Here is a 20649-nt window from a genome sequence, read left to right on the forward strand (position 1 = left end):
CTTTACATTCAAAACAATGTTATTTCTTCTCAAAATGGTATTTTGTTTTCAAATGACACACACAAACCATCATATGAATAGACATTTATAAGAACCAGTTGAACACTGATGTGCTCAATGTAAAACACTATGATGAATGGAAAACACTTCTTCTCCATTCATCATAATGACTTAGGCCTTTTTTTTGTTCAGTGTTACACTTACTACAGACAGTACATACATAAGTGTGTTGTAAAATATTTTAGAATATTGTTTTTATACTCAGAACACACAAATACACGGTAACAAATATATTTTATTTTCCCCACAAAAACAATGTACACAGTGTACATCCCAACCAACACAAAGTTGCACATACAGTGGTCTACATACAAAACAACTGAAGAATTTACTGTATACAGTTACAGTAAAAAAAATGAAAAAAAAAACTATGCTGCATCCTCTCTTCTGTTTCGGTCTGGCCACAGCACCTCATCCACATCACAAGCAATGTTTTCCCTGGCCAAGCAGCGGGGGAAATATCGCTTAGCACGTCGAATCCAGCCATGAAAAGCATCAACTGATTGCTAATTGTAACACTGTGTGACAGGTGTTTGCCCATGTGATGAGTCAGTGTGCATAGTAGGGCAATTGACTTTAGAATTTTGAATGACAGTGTGTTCCTTGTGAAAACAAGATTTTCTTCATGAAAATTGTGCCAAATGCAGAGAATTGTGTGTAGTGTTTTGAAAAAAGTGTGTTTTAGAACTGCAATTTGAGTGTAAAGCAGGAATTGTGCTTGTAGTTTAGCAGAATTGGTTCAGGGGGTTGGTGCATGAGTTACATGTTGTGGTCATTGTGTGTCAAGTACCAGTATTTGTGTGTAAACAATTGAGAAAAACTGTAAAAGACCAACATAAGAATCCCAAACTGGAGCTATCCTAAACAAAAATGAAATGGTGAGGTCATCTATTATGTATCCTGTTGAGGGCAGCAGTGAGTCTGAAGAAGAAGTAGGAGGATGTTTTAAATAGAGAAGAAGGAGAAGCTTGGTGACGGTGTTTGTTCTGCGACACAAACACCGTCCATAGCAGCAGCTTGGGAGCATGTAGCAGCTCTCACAGGCGACTTCTCCTGCTCTTGCTGCTGGCTACAAGATTAAAAACGACAATGCGAGGTTTACTGACGACCCTGTGAGTAGTCACGTTGATATGTCAACAGAAAGGACCCGACTGGAGTGTGTTAAACTGAGCCGGAAGTCTAGTTGGTGCAGAAGTAGTCATCCAGCTGTGGTTGTAGCTCCGCTTGCTGATGCAGCTCACTTCAGCTCTGCATGCGTGTTGTTTCAGGTGATGGTGATGTGACAGGCAGACGTGTCTCGGTGGTGTTGTGGAGCATTGCATGGAGGTGGAGGAGGGCAGGCGGAGGGTCTGAGCTCTGCTGTCGGTGTCCGGTGTCCGGGATGGAGACCTGGACCCCCAATCCCCGAGCCAAACCCTTCATCCCCCGCCAGCAGAGAAGCCTGTACCTCACCTGGAAATACAAGCTGACCAACAAGAGGACGATCCGTCGGGTCTGTCAGGTGAGTGAAGAACTGCTCTCTCTCTCTCTGAATATGGAGCTGTGCTGGAAGCTGCTGCTGATTTGTGTTGCACAGCAGAGTAAAGTCCCATTTCTGTCTGCAAATACTGCACAGCCTGCTCTTTGATTAGTGTTACAAAACACTGGCATACTCATGGTGAGTGGATGAGTCCTATTGAATGCTGAAATGAGGATCTCAAGCAGATGAAATGTCTTTTGTTGTATTTTATTCTTGCAAGAACAAGCACTGGTTATACAGAGTCATACAAAGTCTGCAGAAGAGTGCACTGCAGGAGATTATTACAATGTGATTATATAGAAATCTACAACAGGGACTATGAGAAAATGAGTTGTTTTGAAAACAGATAAGGATTTGTTTTACTCAGACAGTGTCCCAGTAAAAGACAACACTCTCCTACTACCACTACTTTCCCGCTACATGAGACGAAGAGCACACAGACGGTAACTTTCCACTGTTGCGTAAAGAGACATCATTATGTACAATGTAATTTTCCATTTCAGTTTACAAAACTCTGGGGTAGTTATTCCTCTTCCCCAAAGGGGTTTTGGATTCACCAAACCACTTTAGCCCACTTTCTTTACGGTTAAACTGACCACAAATGATTCAAGTAAGTCAAGTTGTCATGTGCACAACAATCACAGAGAGGCAGTATTTGGCAATGAAACTCTTTAGATCTCAGGCTCCCTCCAACAATGCTCATTAAATATGTATAAAAAGATAATCACGGAAGTAAAAAAAATGAGAATCTAAGACATACAATAGTGCAGATGGAAAAATATCTGTTTAAAATATAACGTATATAGGATTAAATAATAGATGTATCATGTCAAACAGAGCTAGGAAAGCACTGACTAGAAATGAAATAAGTTCAGATTTCAACGTGCATACTCTTTCCTTCCGCAGGCTGGTGCTGTGCTGTTTCTGCTGATAACTGTCATAGTCAACATTAAACTCATCTTGGACACGAGAAGAGTAGCTAATGAAGATGCAGCAGCTCAAGAATATGGTGAGAAACATGTTGCTCATTCTGTTTACATCATTTCTTTCACGTTCAGACTAGCACAACCACTGTATGCTCTAGTTTCAGCATTAGGCTAAAATATGACTGTGTGGCATTTATTAATACAACGAATAGTGACTGTCTTTGTTGTAACAATTGACATTCCATAAAGATCTGTAGGGAAAATACTGCAGTTTCCAGAGCAAAATTTGCAGACAACCAAATCAACTGGTGACCTTCTTAAACCCTTGATGTCACTTTATTATAAATTTAGCACATGTCACATGTTCTGCAATGTCAGTATCACATATATTTATTTTGTATCTGGTTTTAACTCCTTATTGAAGCTTTGTGATGTGTACACACAGTGTGAAATAGTTTAAACCATGACTCTAGATGTCTTGTGCATAATTTCCTCAAAACGCTGCCGGACATATTTAATATCTTTGGAAACTTCAGGATGTCCACTGACTTATGTTTTCTAGAAGTTCAGTGAGTTGAAACACTGATTGGTCTCAATATGAGAATGTTAAGGGGGACCTGTGGGTGGGGTCTCTGTTATTGAGGGCAAAACTTATGTTGTCCAGCTGTTATGAAAACATATTGCATCTCAGCATGGCTTCACTGTGGAGAACCTAATGTTGTTCTTATGCTCTTTTTTTAGAGGACACAATACCGAACATGGAGACACCACGCAGGCCGGCTAATGGACGCAAGGTCCTGGACATTGAGGTGTACTCCAGCCGCTCCAAGGTCTATGTGGCAGTAGACGGCACCACTGTGAGTTCAACTGATTGACTGACTGACTGACTGTTGCAGAGTCAAAATCAATAATTCCAAATCACTAATTCAGATTTAATATATGTTGGGTCTTCTTTTCATATAATTCCAATCAGTAATAGTAACGTTTTTTACTCACCAAGTTAATTTCTGAGATCTGGGAACCCAGCAACATCGCTAAAAAGCTAAGAAGCCTGATGAGGCAACAAAACACAAGCAGTCAGATGACCAGAAAGGTTGGAAGCAGACCTCCAGGTTAGCCAGTCTTTGGAAGAGAAATATGAAGGCATACAGTAAAAGCATAACCCAAACTGTCTATCATCTCAGTTTAATGACAACTTTGACCTACAGTAGATAGATAGATAGATAGATAGATAGATAGATAGATAGATAGATAGATAGATAGATAGATAGATGGATAGTATTCATTGTCCCACTGTGGGATAGGTACCGAAACCCGGTACTAAACGAGCCCCGGGGCCAATTTTTTCAAGACCGTAGTATCAATAACCTCCGACGTTAAAGGTTCTGCTGTCAGTGTTGGAGAAATTATGAAAATAGATTTCCTTTTTTATTTAGGCTACTTAAATGTTATCTTGCACCTTTGATCTCACTCCGTTTCTGATTTGTGATAATATTACACATTAAACAACATTTGTCAAAGATGCATTTTCTTATCCAGAGGAGAGATCTCTCTCAGCCTGTCGTCCATGTCTGTCTCTCTCACACACACACACACACACACACACACACACACACACACACACAGACACACAGACACACAGACACACAGACACACAGACACACAGAGACCAGAGACCCTGCTCTTAGCGTCAATTGCGGAGAGAACAGAACGGTCCAAAGTGTGGTTATACTTCAGTCGCGTCGATGCAGACAGTGCTCATTGCCAAAAGTGCAACTTGCTTGTAAAGGTGGAAACACGAGCAATTTGTCATCACATGTAGCCCAAGTGCATCAGATACAGGTGGAGCAATGCACTGTTTTTGACGGACTAGCTCGCAGTTCATCCCTCGTTGCCCCATCCACCATAATGATATTATAGTTTATAATAGTAATTTGTTCAGAACATGAGCGTTTGACACTATAAATACAGTAATGCTTTTTTAATTATCACATTATAAATGATTTGTTCAAAACAATGCTGTTGCAGTTGCTACTCGAATGTGAATTTATATACAGTATACATGACAAAATAAAGCAATGTTAATTCTGTTACTAATTTGTTTAATTTTGTCTCTTAAAAAACAACAAAAAGAACCGTTAGCAGTATCGGTAAGACCAGTAGTACCACTGTTACAATCAAGCCCCACAGCCTGCAAATGTTTATGCATTTCAACTGTAAAATACACAAAATGAAATGACTTTTCTTCAGGACTTCAGAAGTATAGAACTGACAAAATGTCCAACAGAGCATACAGTATCTTTATTGTTCTCATCTTCTGCAGGTGTTGGAGGACGATCAGCGGGAGCAGGGCCGAGGCATCCATGTGATAGTTCTCAACCAGGCGACTGTAAGCATTTACTTTATATTCTTTATGTATAATGTTAACACTTTACTTTTCTTTTATTTCCGTTTTATAGCTTTCATTTGCTTGTAATTATAATCAACACTTCTTTACCCATATCTTCCCATGTTTGGCTGTGAGGCTGATTATATTTTTGATTGTGTTGTGATATCCAACAAACAGCAGGCGCTGAATTAATAGCAGTGTCTTGCAGTCAAATGCAAAAAAAGATAATTTTTGTTCCTTAATGGAAGTAAATTAAAAACACAATTTTTTTGTTTTTATTTCAATGAGGTCAAATCACAAAGGTCAGATAAATCCGTCACTGTCTGTTTGTCTCAGGGTCATGTGATGGCCAAGAGGATATTTGACACCTACTCTCCCCACGAGGATGAAGCCATGATCCTCTTCCTCAACATGGTGACCCGGGGTCGAGTCCTCATCTTCACCATAAAGGTCACTGCCACGGTCTCAATGACGAATCAGATATCAGTTCACGTGTCATACAGACTCGTGACAAACTAAAAGGTGACGTGTTTTTGCTCTGCAGGATGAGGGCACGTTCCACCTGAAGGATGCTGCTAAGAGCCTGCTGAAGAGTCTGGGCAGCCAGGTGTCCCTCAACCTCAGCTGGAGGGACATGTGGACTATGGTGGTGAAGAAAGGAGGTAGAGGAGCAAACTTTCACTTTACAAGTAGACGTAACCCTTTCAAATGGCTTATTGGCACCCCGATACAATAGAGGTGAACAGAAGTCTGTTGTGGTTCCCGACGTGTTGAACAATGACATTTGAAAAACTCAACAGCAACATGTTTGTTTAGAAACTCCACAGATGTCACCGAAGTTTTGTTGATGGGTGTGTAAGTCAGGGTTTGTTTTAAATGCCTTGCATGTTTAGTTTTATCTAAATGATGTTGTCCAGAAAAATCTATAAACTGCTGACAGTTGTGATTAGTAATCATACAGGAAGAATTGTGAGTGACAGCATTTTGTCATGTAATTTTATTTATGGTTCAGATATCTGTCTTACTGCAGTTGTGTTTCAGTAACGCTGTCATGTTGTATTTTATTACATAATTGCTTATTACATTCAAGGATTATTCAGTTATGAATAATTTATTTGCCCAGCAGTTGATTAAGGATGGTACAGAACACGGACGTGGCAGAAAAGTGTAGGAAAGAAAATGCTGTGCCCCTAATGTCTTAAGAACGTCAGCTAATAATGCAGTTCAATGAAAATTATGAACATATAAGGTACAAAAAAAATCTCTAAAACTCATGATTCTGTTACTCAGACTAAAATGTCTGGATCAAACCAAAAAAGCCTGAGCCTTTAAGAAGACTTGGTAAAAGTGTGGGATCCACACTTTGGTTAGTATGCCGACATGTGCAGCAAGCAACAAATGTCAGTTTTAGGCTAACTATATTACCGTAAATTGAGCTAAAGCATTTTGACAGTATGCAATGTGTTATTGTTGAATGTGGATAAATATGAAAGCTATGCAGTATTATGTTTGCAAGTGCCTGGAATCTGATGTTTTTAACTAGCTACAGGCATTTTGTTAGCGTTTCAGCCCTTGGTTACGTACAACCACAATTACATTTTTCACTTGTAGTCAACAAAAGAGAATTAAGAGCTCAGGGAAGGGGGTTAGGCGAGGATTTAGTTAGAATTTAAGTTTAAGCTTAATCAGCTAATGGAGCTTGCTTTATGAGATTACTTGTCCTGACCTGCTGGCTGTGTCTTTGGGGTTCCAGGTCAGGTGTATGGAGAGAAGCACTCAAAGTCTCCAGCTCTGTCCACCTGGGGAGACCCGGTGCTGCTGAAGACCGAGGTGCAGCTCACCGCATCCGAAGGTAAGGAAAAGTGTAAACTATGTCTAATGGATCATGTTGCGATGCACCTTGTTGGCCAAAACGTTGCCAAACCAAAACATCCAGGCTGTAAAAAAAGGTGGAATATTCTCATGATGTCTTAAATCTAAACCTACACCTGCTAGCGCTTGATGAAGATGTCTGACAAACTGAATGTGATCCTCCGTCCTGCAGAGGCAGAGTGCCACTGGGCAGACACCGAGCTCAACAGGAGGAGGAAGCTCTTCTGCAGCAAAGTGGAAGGATACGGAAGCATCTGCAGCTGCAAAGACCCGGCGCCCATCGAGTTCAACCCCGACCCTGTAAGACACACAGCAGTACTTTCTACTTCACTGTAAGATGCTCTTCAGACTGTTTGTTTTGTTGAGCTGCACATAATGGAGAAGGATAGAAGACCGCAAAAAACTTAACAAGAGAGCTAAGCCTGACTCAGTTTAGTCTTTTGAGACCAATAGACATTTCTCTAACACAATCGAATGAAAAGCCTATTTGGTAAGGACCTCTCAAAGCTGCACAATAAACTTAGTTGACATTTTGAAGGTTTAGTTCATCTATTTTTGAAATACGCCTATTTGCTTTCTATTGGAGCGTTAGGGGACGGTATTTTTTGCACAGATCCAGGACTGTGGAATTTCTTCACCATCACTTACATTGGGATTATGAAGTGGTCTCCCTATGGCCGGTGTGAACAGGAGGAATGATTACAGCAAGCAAAACCTGTTTCAGTGTTCACTGTTCAATGGACAGACAGACTTGAAAAATTGTGAACTTATCCTTTAAACAAACAAAACAAGATATAATATTTAAATTAGTGGGCTTTAGAGGTGCTGATAGATAGATTCACAGTTAATTTCACTCTACACTTTATCGTCAAAATAAAAAACTCAGCTCGAGGACTTCACAATGTCAAACTGACAGCGAGTTTGTTTCACTCACTGTATTTTTTCTCTCTCCAGCTGCCCAACAATAACGTCCTCAGTGTCCCAGTGGCCGTCATAGCAGGGAACAGACCCAACTACCTCTACAGGTAAACTCTGTGCACTGATGATGTAACTGATCAAAAGGATTGTAAAGCTTTTTTTTGGTCTTTTTCTACGAAAGGAAGCAGAAACGGCGGCAACACCATTCAGAAATTACTCCAGAAATGATTTGTTACTCAGTACTCTGTTTCCTTCCACACACAGTAGTGTGGAGGTTACGCCCTTCAATTTTTACTTGTCATCTATGAAAATATTTGTACTTATTTGTTGGCATTTCATAGATAAACTGCTTTTCTGCGTTTTTTAATGAAGATAAATGAGGCTTACAGACAGTAAATATTCCGAGATGTAAATTACTCGCCGCTCTACTTGACATGTTTAATTTATTGTACAGAAAATGCTGCAATAAGCTGTTAATGTGAAGGCAGGATGAAGAAAAATGACGGCTCCTCCCTTAAAAAATGCATTCGTCATTAGTATGAAGGGAAATTACCACCGAGCTGTCCACCTTTTGTTAAATTGGAACAAATCACACAGTCATGTGAAAAGTAAATTGCTCTCATTCCTCTCTTGTGCCTAAATCAAAATTGCGACCGCTTGTCGTCTGTTTTCAGGATGCTGAGGTCTCTTCTGTCAGCTCACGGCGTCAACCCGCAGGTGATCACTGTCTTCATCGATGGTTATTATGAGGTACCAGCTTTTTGTTTCCTCCTTTCTTTTGTCTCACATGTAGTCAGTACACTGTATAAGTACTAACTCTGTGGCACTATGGGTGTAAATCCTCAATACTCTACGAAAGATGCAATGCATGAAGTGTTCAGAACTACTTTTATTATATTACTTGGAATAATTCATTTAATATTGTAACGTGGATGTTAAAATAATTAGTATTTAGATATTCATTTTGATACTCACTCTTGATTTTTTTTACTGTAGATGATATTAAACATCAGTACTTTTGAAGTAATTGATTTAATCTATATGGCCAAAAGTATGTGGATTGCCTCGGTCCAAATATTTTTGTGTACTTTAGTTCAGGTCTATTTTCAAAAATGTGGTGATAGGCAGGAAGAGGTTTCCTGTAGCCGCTTGTTTCACAGGCTTTCTCCACTAAATTTGTGACTCACGAAGGTCAGTCAATAAATGAGAATAATGACTAATAATGAGTTTGCCTGTAAATAATAGTGCTGATACAATATCTGAGTTTCGGTACTGATAAAAAAATTATCCTTTATTTCTCCCCTTTCCCACTGGACAAAAACCCCACTAACACTTTTTGACTTTTGTCTTTAGTGGGAAAGGTTACAATCGGCATTCATTCCCGGGACAAATGACACTGCAGTTGTCACGGGTATTTATCGGCAGTGATGGAAACATAACAACGGTGTGGACACGCTAATTTTCGCCCCCTTTTCCGTCGCTTTCTTTGTCACCAAAGCCACGAATTCCGTCCGTCTCCGTCCAGGCAGTGCTTGAACATCGTTCCAAATTAGTCAACACCGAGTTAGAAGAGAGACTGATTAGCCGATAAAAAAAGAAGTAACCACTGTTAACGCAGAAGTAACCGCTGTTCACTGGCCTCCATGCTGCTTCGTACTGTTTACTAACCCTGTTTTCTGGCGTGTTTGTGATGTCGAACGTGTAACACCAGAAATAAAAAACAGAAAGGCATACTCGTTCACTGGCAATGGGAAAAGAGTTTATCAGTTATATTTATTGGGTCTTCCCGCGTTTAAAAAACTTATTTAGTAACTTAGTTATTTTAGTGGGAAAAGTGTATCTGACTTCTTACTTTTAGGAATAAAAACCTGTTTTCTTTTTTTTATTTGACAAAAAATTAAAAAGTTAAGGGGTCAAGAACAGTAACTTAATGTTTATCATTATCTAGTATTAATTTGTAGTTTTCCTGACTGTTGCATCATGTACCCCAGTGTGGCTTGATAAACCTGCTATAACGCTCACACATTTTTGTGTGTTTTCTTCGACCCAGGAGCCTATGGATGTCGTAGAGCTGTTTGGACTGAAGGGAGTTCAGCACACACCCATCAGCATCAAGAATGCCAGAGTGTCTCAGGTAAACAGTTAGCTCCTCATGTAAGGGCTAGCACAGAATTAATATTGCACATTTTCACTGAAAAGAGTAGACCAATCACACGCCATTTTCACCTGGATTTTATGTTTCCACTGTGTGCGTCACTCAGAACTGTCGTATCCGTGAAAATGTTTTGAGGTTCAGCCCTATTTCAAGTCATTAAAGTAACTGAGACGTCCAGCAGTTTTGCTTTTTATACGTTTTTGTTTCTATGGTAAAAATCTCCGCTCTCTGTCGCAGCACTACAAAGCGAGTTTGACTGCAACCTTCAACCTTCACCCAGTGAGTATTTTGATTTCCTTTTGTCAAGACAAACGACAAAAATGTATTCTTTTATGGACTTGATGAATGAGCAGTAAGATGTGTGTAGTTTGAATTAAGAATAACAGATTTTTTACTTTATTTATTGTATTATTGGTCAGTTTATTTGTTGATTAGATCTGACAGTTATCACTTGGCTTGTGAGTTGCACTGAACACAGTCTCAGGACAGCACTGACCCAGCGTGTGTTATTTTTATTTTCATCAGGAGGCCAACTTTGCCATCGTCTTAGAAGAAGACCTGGATATCTCCATCGACTTCTTCAGGTGCGTCCTCCAGTATGCACAAACACTGCTAAAGATAACTGAGACTTTATAATATAGTAGAGCAGAAATAATAAAATAAGTAAATATTTACTGCTCTTCTTTGTCAGATATGATAGTAAATTGAATGTCTTTAGGTTTTAAACTGTTGGTAAGCTGTTTAAATATGTAACCATGGGCTCTGGGAAATTATAATAAACATTTTTCCCTATTTTCTGACATTTTATATAGATATTTTTTCATCTATTGAGGAAAAGATCATTAGATTAATTGATAAACATAGTTGATATGCAAGAGTTCTCTTCATATTATACTACAATGTCACTTAATAACCACTCTTTAATTAACATTACTGTCTTTTAGTGACAAGAATAAATTCTAAAATAAATGACGAGAAGATATATATACCAGCAGATGTGTAATTTTTATTATCCATTAATCTTAAATTTAAACTCTATAATTGTAATATAATTGTAATTATAATAAAGACCTAAGACAGATGTTCCTTTTTTAATGAAGCTGATTGCGGAAATTAATTTATGGAGTCTGTTTTACTTGTATGAGGGCATTCAGTGCCTTTTGTTTTATATTCCCGACAAAATGACGAATGACTAATAATTACCACAACCAAAATTAACTGAATGTAGAGAATAAAGCAGCCTTTCTCAATAATTTCATTACACATTAGAGGAGGTTTATGCATTTTTATTATCATTTATATGGACCTAAGCTATGATAAACAGTTTTCTGTTATATGGAGCCCATTGCTACCATGTTGAAGAACATGTTCTGGACTTCACAGCATCAGCAGAGGAAGCCCATAAATCACCTCAGCTGCCAGAATCACCGCTAGGTGGCAGTAGATCCACAGTGATAAAGCTGCCATCAGCTCCGTTGGAAACCCCAGTATTCCTTTGTTGGACAGACTCGGCTTTGAACTGTGCCTTTTGCGTCTGTAAAAGCTCCAGCTCCCCTTCTGGGCTGACCGGCCTGTTTTGAAGCGTCGACTTCAAATAGTTCAGAAGCACTCGCAGCCGTCATCTCGCTCAGCTTTAGTGCCAGTTTGCTCTCTGAGACGAGCTTCAGGCTCTCAGTCAGTGAGTGGTGAGAACCAAAACGTGCCCTCCTGTCAACAGAGACAATCCTGTTGTTATTTTGTGTTTACTGCTATAAACTTGGCCCTTCCAGGTTGTTTGAGAGTTCTCAAAGTCCTGAATTCACTTTTACAAATATCAGACTATAGAAATATGAAATTGTCATACATTTGAACTCATGATTGATTTATGATTTCTTCAATTTTCGATTGTCAGAATTAGTAGATTTCTTCAGCCAATTTAACGCTTCCCTCTATTACAAAAACACATTTACTGACTTCACACTGACCTGCTGCCTTTCATTAAGTGTTATTTAGTTTTTGTTTTTTTTGCATGTAAAAGGTCTGCAAAGTTACAAAGCCCAAAGTCCACACCAAAGAGAGTGTTCTCCCCCACAGAAACACTGCTCCTGAACTGCCTGAAACACCTTGCTTGAAGTCCCGCCTTTTCTTCCGTAACGCGGTGATGTCACCAAGTAACACATTTGCATGATACCTGCCTAGCGGCTAGTTTGGCACGCCCTCAAACAAAGCTAGTTAGAGCGGTGTCCGAAGAGTTTTGTCCAGTTGACAAATCACAACAGAGTGGGTCAGCTGACCAGTCAGAGCAGACCGGGCTATTCAAGAGGGCGGGGCAGGGGTCCAACAGAGCGTTTCAGACAGATGGTGAAAAGAGGTGCTGCAGCACAGCGGGTATGAGAAAAATAAAGCATTTTTTTAACATTAAAGTATGTAAACATGTTCTAGTAGGAACCCAAAATACAAGTATGAACCTGAAAGTGAGCATAATAGGTCCTCTTTAATAAGTACAGAGGAAACTAGTGAAAGTAAATCTTAATGGTGTGGAAGAACTTGACTGGTCTGCACAGACCCCTGACTCCAACACCATTGTGAGGAAAGCTGACTTAAGAGCCAGACCTGATCACCCAACATCAGTGTTGGAGCTCACTAATGCTCTTGTGTCTGAATGGGAGAAAATCCCTGCAGCAGGTTCAACATCTGGTGGAAAGAGTGAAACCAGAGGAGTGGAGGCTGTTTTGTTTTCATTTTGTAATGACTTGTTCAAACCATCCCATAATCTGTAATGTTCCGGTGTCCACTTATTATTGGCCAACAAACTACAATTTTTCTGTGGTTAAAATGTCACTTTGCCAGCTGTCCACTGGAACCTTCCTGCCTGATGAGTTGGTCCAAAAACTGGTTAATTTTCTATTTTTTCTTAAAATATAGTAAATATTTCTTCAGAGTTTACAGTCACTGTCCGTTTACTGTTGCCCAGTGCAACAAGGCAGTTTTTATAATGACATTGTTGGTATTAATACTGATGTAGCTGCATTTGTCTGTACTAATGTTGCTGTTGCTTTCCTGTTTCTCCTGCAGTTTTCTGAGTCAGACCCTCCACCTGTTGGATGAGGATGACAGCCTGTACTGTATCTCAGCCTGGAACGACCAGGTGAGCGCCGACTGCTTCACCTGCTCACACTGTACCTAACCCATCCTAAAGCATCCACTGTCCTCCTGTCCATCTCTATATCCATCTCTTTTCTGTGACTTATCTGTTTAAAAGTCTGTAAGGGCTTAGCATTTCTCTGTCTCTGCCCACTGTTTACATGTTGATACTCCTTTTATTTTCATCACACACTTTCTCTTTTACACGCGTAGCCTCATTCAGGCAGCAACAAGCATGACGACCTACAAGAAATGATTATCCTGTTGTAGTTTAGACACAGGCATGTGTGTCTTTAGCTGTAAACGGTTGCGTAACTGACGTCTGACTGTCTGAATATGTCTAGAGGTTTTGTGATGAGGTGATCTATCAGTTTTCTTTTAACCTGAGGGTGTAACTTAACGTCGTCCACAGTGGGGGACAACCACAGGATCTGTGTATCTTGTTCTGTGTTTCTAAACAACCGAACAAGTCTCACACTCTCTTTTTTTCTCTACTTCTTTAATTTGAACCTGCCCCGAAGTATTCTCATTCATTTTCCGACCCACTGATTATCCTGCAGGAAGACTTGATGCCCACAGAAATGTTGCATGCGTCACTGACAGCTGTTGTTGTTGTTGTTGTTGTACAGGGCTATGAGCACACAGCAGAGGACCCGGCTCTGCTGTACAGAGTAGAGAGTATGCCCGGCCTGGGCTGGGTGCTGAAGAAGAGCCTCTACAAGGACGAACTGGAGCCAAAGTGGCCGACGCCCGAGAAGGTGCAGGATTTAAGAACCCTAACCAGTTTTTTTTATATTTTCCTACACCGTTACCAGTTACCAGTTGTGCTTATTTTCCATCCCTGCTGACCATTTTCCAAATCGCACCAGATTGATTTCCAACCTTCCAGTCTGCCACTGGTTTCAGTTCATTTCTTTGAAAATGACTTAGCCACCTTTTATTTTTTTTATTTATTCATGTATTGACTTTTACAGACAAAGTTGGAGGCTAGCTATTGAAGAAATGGAATATCTAACAGACAAAGAGCTAGTTGTTTTTATTAGCATTTGGTAAAGACCAAACCAGAGCTAAAAGGAGAGTAAACAAACCATACACATTTTATAAGATGATAATGTTGTTTGTCAGCTTGATGCACTGCCTTCAAGTGGCCCAAAAAAAAAAATTAATGCATCTTAAAGGCAGGGTGGGCAATCTTGAGAAACTAGCAAGAGTACGATCCCAGTTTGCCAACTCTTTTCCAAAGAAAGCAGCTAGCAGCATTAGCTGCTAACTAGCTCCAAAAGTCCCTAAATATAGAGAGAAAGTCGCAAAGTTGGCAACACTGACAGTCTGTCTCTTTATGCCTCCCTCCAAAGCCACTCCCCCAATATTATCATTATGAACATAAACGTATCATAATGAGCAGCTTGTGGGGGACTCCGGTGACGCACAGTGAGTGCACGGGCAGAGTTCCCGTCAGGCAGGCAGGTAGTGTACTAAACCTGTAGCGTAATTAACCCGTCCAAACATTTCAATCGGCCCGAATTAAACGATTTATTGGGTTTATTGTAACATATTACAGCGGATAAGCAGATTTTTTTCCCCCTTTTTTTTCAGAGCATTTAATTTATTGATTGCTGTTGAGATGAAAGGAGAATTTCAACTAATATAGAAAAAAAAATTCTAAAATTTTTACCAACCCTGCCTTTAAGTATAGTGCTACTGTTGTTGTGAGCAGGGGCCAACACTGTAACATCCAAGAGATGATAGCTTGTCTGTGTGAGAACATTATGCCCTCATGTGCGATATTGTTAGAAGAACAACAATCAAACACAGATGTTGTGAAAACCTAAACATTGACAAAAAAATGTCCAATAAATGTTGACTGCGATGGATTACCTAGCTGCAGGAAATTTACAACATCTGCAAGTTGATTTTCATAGAATGAGCTGAAACTAATGCTTGAAAGGAAGGAAATCCGTCTAAAAAATGATGGTAAAGGATTTTAAGAACATTAAGAACCACCTGCATGGTCCTTCAAATGTGTGTGGAAGATGTTGTAAGCTGTGGATTAACTGTGTGTTTGAATGTTTGTCTTGCAGCTGTGGGACTGGGACATGTGGATGCGAATGCCGGAGCAGAGGAAAGACAGAGAGTGCATCATCCCCGACGTGTCCCGGTCGTACCATTTTGGCATCATCGGCCTCAACATGAACGGCTATTTCCATGTAAGATCTGAGAGAGCTTTAAGGTCCTAATAAGTTAAAACTGACACAGTTCAGCATCAAAATCAATCCTGTCACACCATTTTTGAAAGATCTAAAACAAAACACTTACTGTGAAGCCTTAATAATAAAACATGATACGCATTAAAACTACAGTCAACAGCTAGACATGATCATAATTTAGTTTTTATCGGCCCTGTAGCAGACAAAATGTTGTGATGTGTGTTTTTGTTAATCTTCAAGCTGAAACACTACCTGATGATAGATATGTAGCTAATATGTCTAATTGAACTCTTTTCTGTCTCATAGGAGGTATATTTCAAGAAACACAAGTTCAACACAGTTCCCAATGTGCAGATGAAGAACATCGACAGGTGTGTACGCTCAGGTTACGTGATATCTGTTCATTGATGTGCCGCTCTTCATATCACGAGTTCTTGAGCCGTATATGGAAAATAATTTTGCAGCACAGTGACAGTCTTTGTGTTTTTGCTCTTCACAGCTTAAAGAAAGATGCTTATGAAGTGGAGATCCAAAACCTGTTGAAGTGAGTGAGATACAGAAGAGACACTGAGCCTCTACATGATTTAGAAAGTTTAGACAGATGTTACTCTATGTATGGTGTGTGTGTGCGTGTTCCCAGGGAAGCGGAGGTGCTGGATCACACCAAGAACCCGTGTGAGGACTCGTTCCTGCCAGACTCCGAGGGGAAGACCTACGTCATGTTCATTAAGATGGAGACTGAGACGGACACATCCACCTGGACAGAGCTCGCCAAGGTACCCAGTCAGAGCAGGAACACTGGCTGGTGTCAGTGGTTGTGCATATATTAGCCCATGAACTACTAAGGGAAAGGATTGCCGATCATTTTCCAAATCATACCATCAGTTTTTCGATTGATGACCGACCTTTTCTTGTTGTTGATATTGACGTCTCGTCTTTGTCACAGGAAAAACAAAAATCATTAACAAGTATGTATTATATTTTTGGCTAATGAAATGAACCCTGCCTCTGTCTTCTGCTCAGTGCCTCCATGTTTGGGATCTGGATGTACGGGGATACCACAGAGGCCTGTGGCGGCTCTTCAGAAAAAGGAATCATGTCCTGGTGGTGGCCGTGCCAATCTCCCCATACTCGTGAGTAAACTCAAATCATACTTTGTGCATTTGCATCGATGGCGGGGTCCGCGTGATGTAAATTTTCCTGCCCATGTACGCAGACACCAAATTATGTTACAAACAAAAAGGTTTACGTGTCTGCTGTTTGAAGTATATCATGGCCTTCTCACCTCCACGTCTGTACAGACAGAGGTGCAATAGCTTTGTGGCCTCCTTTAAGACTATAGGGTCTGGTAACATGATCACATATAAAGTCATGCTGCGTTGATCAACCTTTCTTGTTGGTAGCTAGTTATCTGTGCAGCACTGCACTTGTATCATGATAAGGGTCGGCCTGTAGCAGTGTGGCCATCATTAGTTTTACAGATTGATCTGCAGTATTGAGTTTTGTGGCTTCAGACAGAAAAAGCTTCTGGTCTGCCAAGGCAATTTGGTCTCTGCTAAGTGAAAGCAGCCCTGAAGCTAAATTCTACCAAAAATTTGAGCAAATAAACACTTGGGAAGAGGTGAGTTTCATTTTCATGTTGGGCCAAGGTTTCTTCGAGGCACAGGCGTAACTCACAGCTGTACTGATTACATTTGAAGTGTATCTGTTCACTCAGACACTTGGAAAAGGAAGACTGAAAAATGCATCTGAAGCAGAGACGGCTTGTAAGAATGATATGCATGTGGATCTGAATTTTGGGGGAAGCACATCCCCGCTTAAGGAATAAGGAAACCGTGGTCGCACCATCGTGAAAACCGGCTCTGGGGGTTGTAGCTCACAGGTGCCTCCAGAATGACACCAAGCGATTGAAAGCCTAAAGTCAAACATGAACATGACTCGCACAATTGCAACAACCCGTCATCAAATATGACCCGAACGTGAAATCCTCCTGTCTCCCATTTTTAGCTTGGCTTACATACTTACATGAAATATATAAGCTACTATACAAAAAGAAGAAAGCACCTGAAGTCCTAATGCCGCTCTTTTTCGCACCTCACATCTTCATTTCATGGTAGACCAGACCCTGTTATGTCAACATAGTTATTGCCAAGTTATACATTTTAGACCCACTGTTTGTCTAGTTTAGAGATGTTCCGATACCATTTTTTCCTTCCCGATACCGATACCTAAACTTGAGGTATTAACAGATACCGATTACCGATTCGATACCAGCGTGATAAAAAAAAAAGATATATATATATAGTTATTATTATTTATTTATTATATTTAACATCTGTTAAGTAATGATCATATATGATATGATTACTATCTTTGTGTTGTATAGCCTGGCTCAGGTTAAATCCTTACTAAAACATGAACAGATAACAAAGAAGAAGAATCGATTTCCGGTTAAACAAGTTGATTTTTTTCTTGGTTAATAAATTATGATATCGGATCGGCGCATAGACTGGCGTACTCGCCGATACCCAATCCTGAATTTTGGGCAGTGTTGGACGCATTTCAAATACTGCTATCAGTATCGGAACAACTCTAGTCTAGTTAAACGACCGCAGCCTGAAACTCTGTGGAAGTTATTTTCCGTATCTTTTACTTGAGCTTCCTTGTGGCTTTTTCCTCTTCTGTAGTTTTATTTAAGGTTTGTTTAATTGTAGTAAAGCATAAACAACTATTCTTTGTATTTATTTATTTTTTTCTGCCATACTGTAGGTAAAAAAATAACACGTCTTAGCAGATCTTTTATTTACAAAACTTTTGAGAATAACGGAAAAGATAATCCCCGTCTCCAGCAGCAAACACAACGAATATGTCACTATCTTTCCCTTTCTTATCTTCCACCACTGCTTGTCCACTCTCCGTCTCTGTCCTCCTGTCTGTCCATTTCTTTGTCTCATGACCAGAGTGAAGAAACCAGCCAGTGTCACTCCCATTCACTTAGAGCTTCCGCCCAAAGAAGAGGGCGCACCGGTGGAGCAGATGTAGACCTGATGTTACACTTGCGCACACACACTTCAACCAGCCCAGGCCTTAACTCTTCTTCTCCTCTCTTCACCACCAACCACTAGTAATCCAGCCTGGGACCCACAACCACAAAACTTTTCTGACTTTTCCTAGATGTTGAACTTGTGTACGAAAGGATACCTGGGAAATGGAGTCCTACTATTTTTTTTTCTTTCTTATTTTTAAACAATAGAGGGATTAACACTACAAACTGCACTACTGTATCCGTCCAACAGCTTGGGGAGGAATGATGATGGTAAAATCAGTTTTGGTCAAACGTGACTGAACAACCAAAACGGTATATGACTTGTCGACTGTCTTTTTCTGTTGACCCGCTGATCCGCGGCCTCGTCAATTTCAATTCAAGCTGTGACTTTTCAACAAGAACGGTACAAATGACACAAAGACACATTCACCAGAATTTAGTCAGTTTTCCTCTGAGTTTGTTGTGTTTTTTAACTACTGAGTGCTTTGTTCATTATGTACATACGGTTTAACTTATCTCTATTTATTTTACATCTATCAATCAAAAAGCAGTTTAGTGTTCTTTTTTTTTTTTTTTTAAAGATCCACTTTTATCAAGATCAGTGCATTTTTTAAGAGCCTAACGTTTACAGATAATGAAATAATGTATATACATGCCTATATATTTTTTGATGAAAACTTTAAAGGGTCTGCATATTTTTCAGCGTTAGATATTGAGTTTGAGTGAAAGACTTGATGACAGCCCTGTGGGTTTTTACTATTATTGACTGCTTAGGTCAGTTGCCTCGGATCAGGTTTCATGAGGGAAACTCTATGGTGGCTGAAAGAGACAAAAATGAGAAAATATTCACAGATTCAGCAACATACTCTCCGATTAGAAACACTGTAATACATGATGCCTATTCTGATTGTACCACAGTGATGCTTTATAAACAAAACAAAAAAAACAAGGAAGTCTTTTTTATTATATATTTTATATCTTTGATCAGAGAGTTCCTGAATTAAATTGTAAAAATCAATTTTTTTAACTAGATATAGATGAAGTTCTTGCACAGCTTCTTGCGTTTAGACAGCTCTCACAAAACAGACATTTATCTACTTTGTTAAATAAGAAAAAAATGTTTGCATTAAAGTCAACTACCAGGGAAAGTATTGCCTTGGTGTTGAAAGCCCTAACAGTTAAGCTACAAAATAAAAGTAGAAAATTTATAAAAAGTCAAAAAATAATTGTATATAAAATTCAGTTTATGATTTTAGTTCCCAGGCAAAATTTACTGGCTTCATTATTTGCTTTTTGTTTTAGAAATGCTGCTTTTATTCTAAAAAGAAAGAAATATGTCAGTCAGAAAACACTGCTCATTTCATTGTGTTGCAAGCTCACTTCAGTTCCTAAATGAAGCGTATGTTTCAAATCAGTGAAAAATCAGCTTGTTCTCCCTGTGTGCAGTTTTGGCCTCTCTCAGCCACCATAGCAGGTATAAGCTCAAACGCTTGAACAGAATGTAGCGACTTTAGCCAGTTCATACACTCTTCATGTAGATGGAATACAGAAACGGGTAACTGACTGCTTACATTGCTGAAATATTAAGGAGCGAGGTCACAGAAAAGACAGACAGATATTTAAAGGGTTTGTGTATTTTATCACATCATAAAATATAAATATCATTGGCCAGTCAACAACCAAATGGATACTCCAAGATGTTACAATGAAACTAAGAAGGATCGTGGTTGCTGCTGTTCTTAGTATTCGGTCCATTATTTCAAGATCACAACTTAAATATCTTTCAACGTAACAAGCAGTTTTTCTCTTTATTTAAACTTAACATCATATTTACAAGACATAAATTATGATTCTGTGGTTCTCAGGTTGAATTTAAAAAAAAAAAAAATGTCCCAGATAACTAATAATTATCTTGTTATCTGGAGATGAGAGACTCAAGATCTGCATCTCGTAATAATGAGATATTAAAGGGGAACTGAGCCCATTTTCAAAATTCATAGATGTTATTCTTATGGTCTAAGACAGTCCAAAAAATATTAGTAAACATGAACAACTCTCTCCCAAATTCAAAAACTACAGTGCTAAAACTCAAACTTGTGATGTCATAGGGTATAAAGTGTTGAGCTGCTCCATAGACAATGAATAGGAAAATATGTTCTAGATGACACTTGGAGCAGCCAGGGTGATGTTCTGAGTATATGGGGACATTTTCTGTTTCAGGACTGAGAAGACTACAATAGAATTAACCTCATTTGGGTACAAAAACAAAAACAAAATCAGTCTCCCATTCATTGTCTATGGAGCATCTCCATACAGTATAACCCATGACATCACAAGTTTGAGACTTCTCTGGTTTCTGGCTTTGAGAGAGAGGAGCTCATGTATTATGTGTATTATTTGGTGAATGCAATACGTTCTGTACAATTGAGATGAA

At 39.4% G+C, this 20649-nt stretch overlaps 1 protein-coding gene across 1 annotated transcript; it reads left to right on the forward strand.

Moving 5' to 3' along the window:
* The first annotated feature begins 1014 nt into the window (after nt 1-1014).
* pomgnt1 (protein O-linked mannose N-acetylglucosaminyltransferase 1 (beta 1,2-)) lies at nt 1015-20249 on the forward strand. The gene is made up of 22 exons (XM_037770689.1): nt 1015-1172; nt 1329-1561; nt 2486-2588; nt 3247-3362; nt 4829-4894; nt 5231-5344; nt 5439-5556; nt 6648-6746; nt 6939-7066; nt 7721-7791; nt 8359-8434; nt 9735-9818; nt 10077-10118; nt 10365-10423; nt 12894-12966; nt 13592-13720; nt 15044-15169; nt 15476-15540; nt 15669-15713; nt 15810-15945; nt 16193-16302; nt 18130-20249. Exons 2-22 carry the CDS (start codon nt 1442-1444, stop codon nt 18209-18211), a joined length of 1962 nt encoding a protein of 653 aa, XP_037626617.1. The 5' UTR covers nt 1015-1172; nt 1329-1441; the 3' UTR covers nt 18212-20249.
* The last annotated feature ends 400 nt before the right edge of the window (nt 20250-20649 follow it).

This window comes from Sebastes umbrosus, chromosome 5, assembly GCF_015220745.1.
Source record: "Sebastes umbrosus isolate fSebUmb1 chromosome 5, fSebUmb1.pri, whole genome shotgun sequence".
NCBI classification, from domain to species: Eukaryota; Metazoa; Chordata; class Actinopteri; order Perciformes; family Sebastidae; genus Sebastes; species Sebastes umbrosus.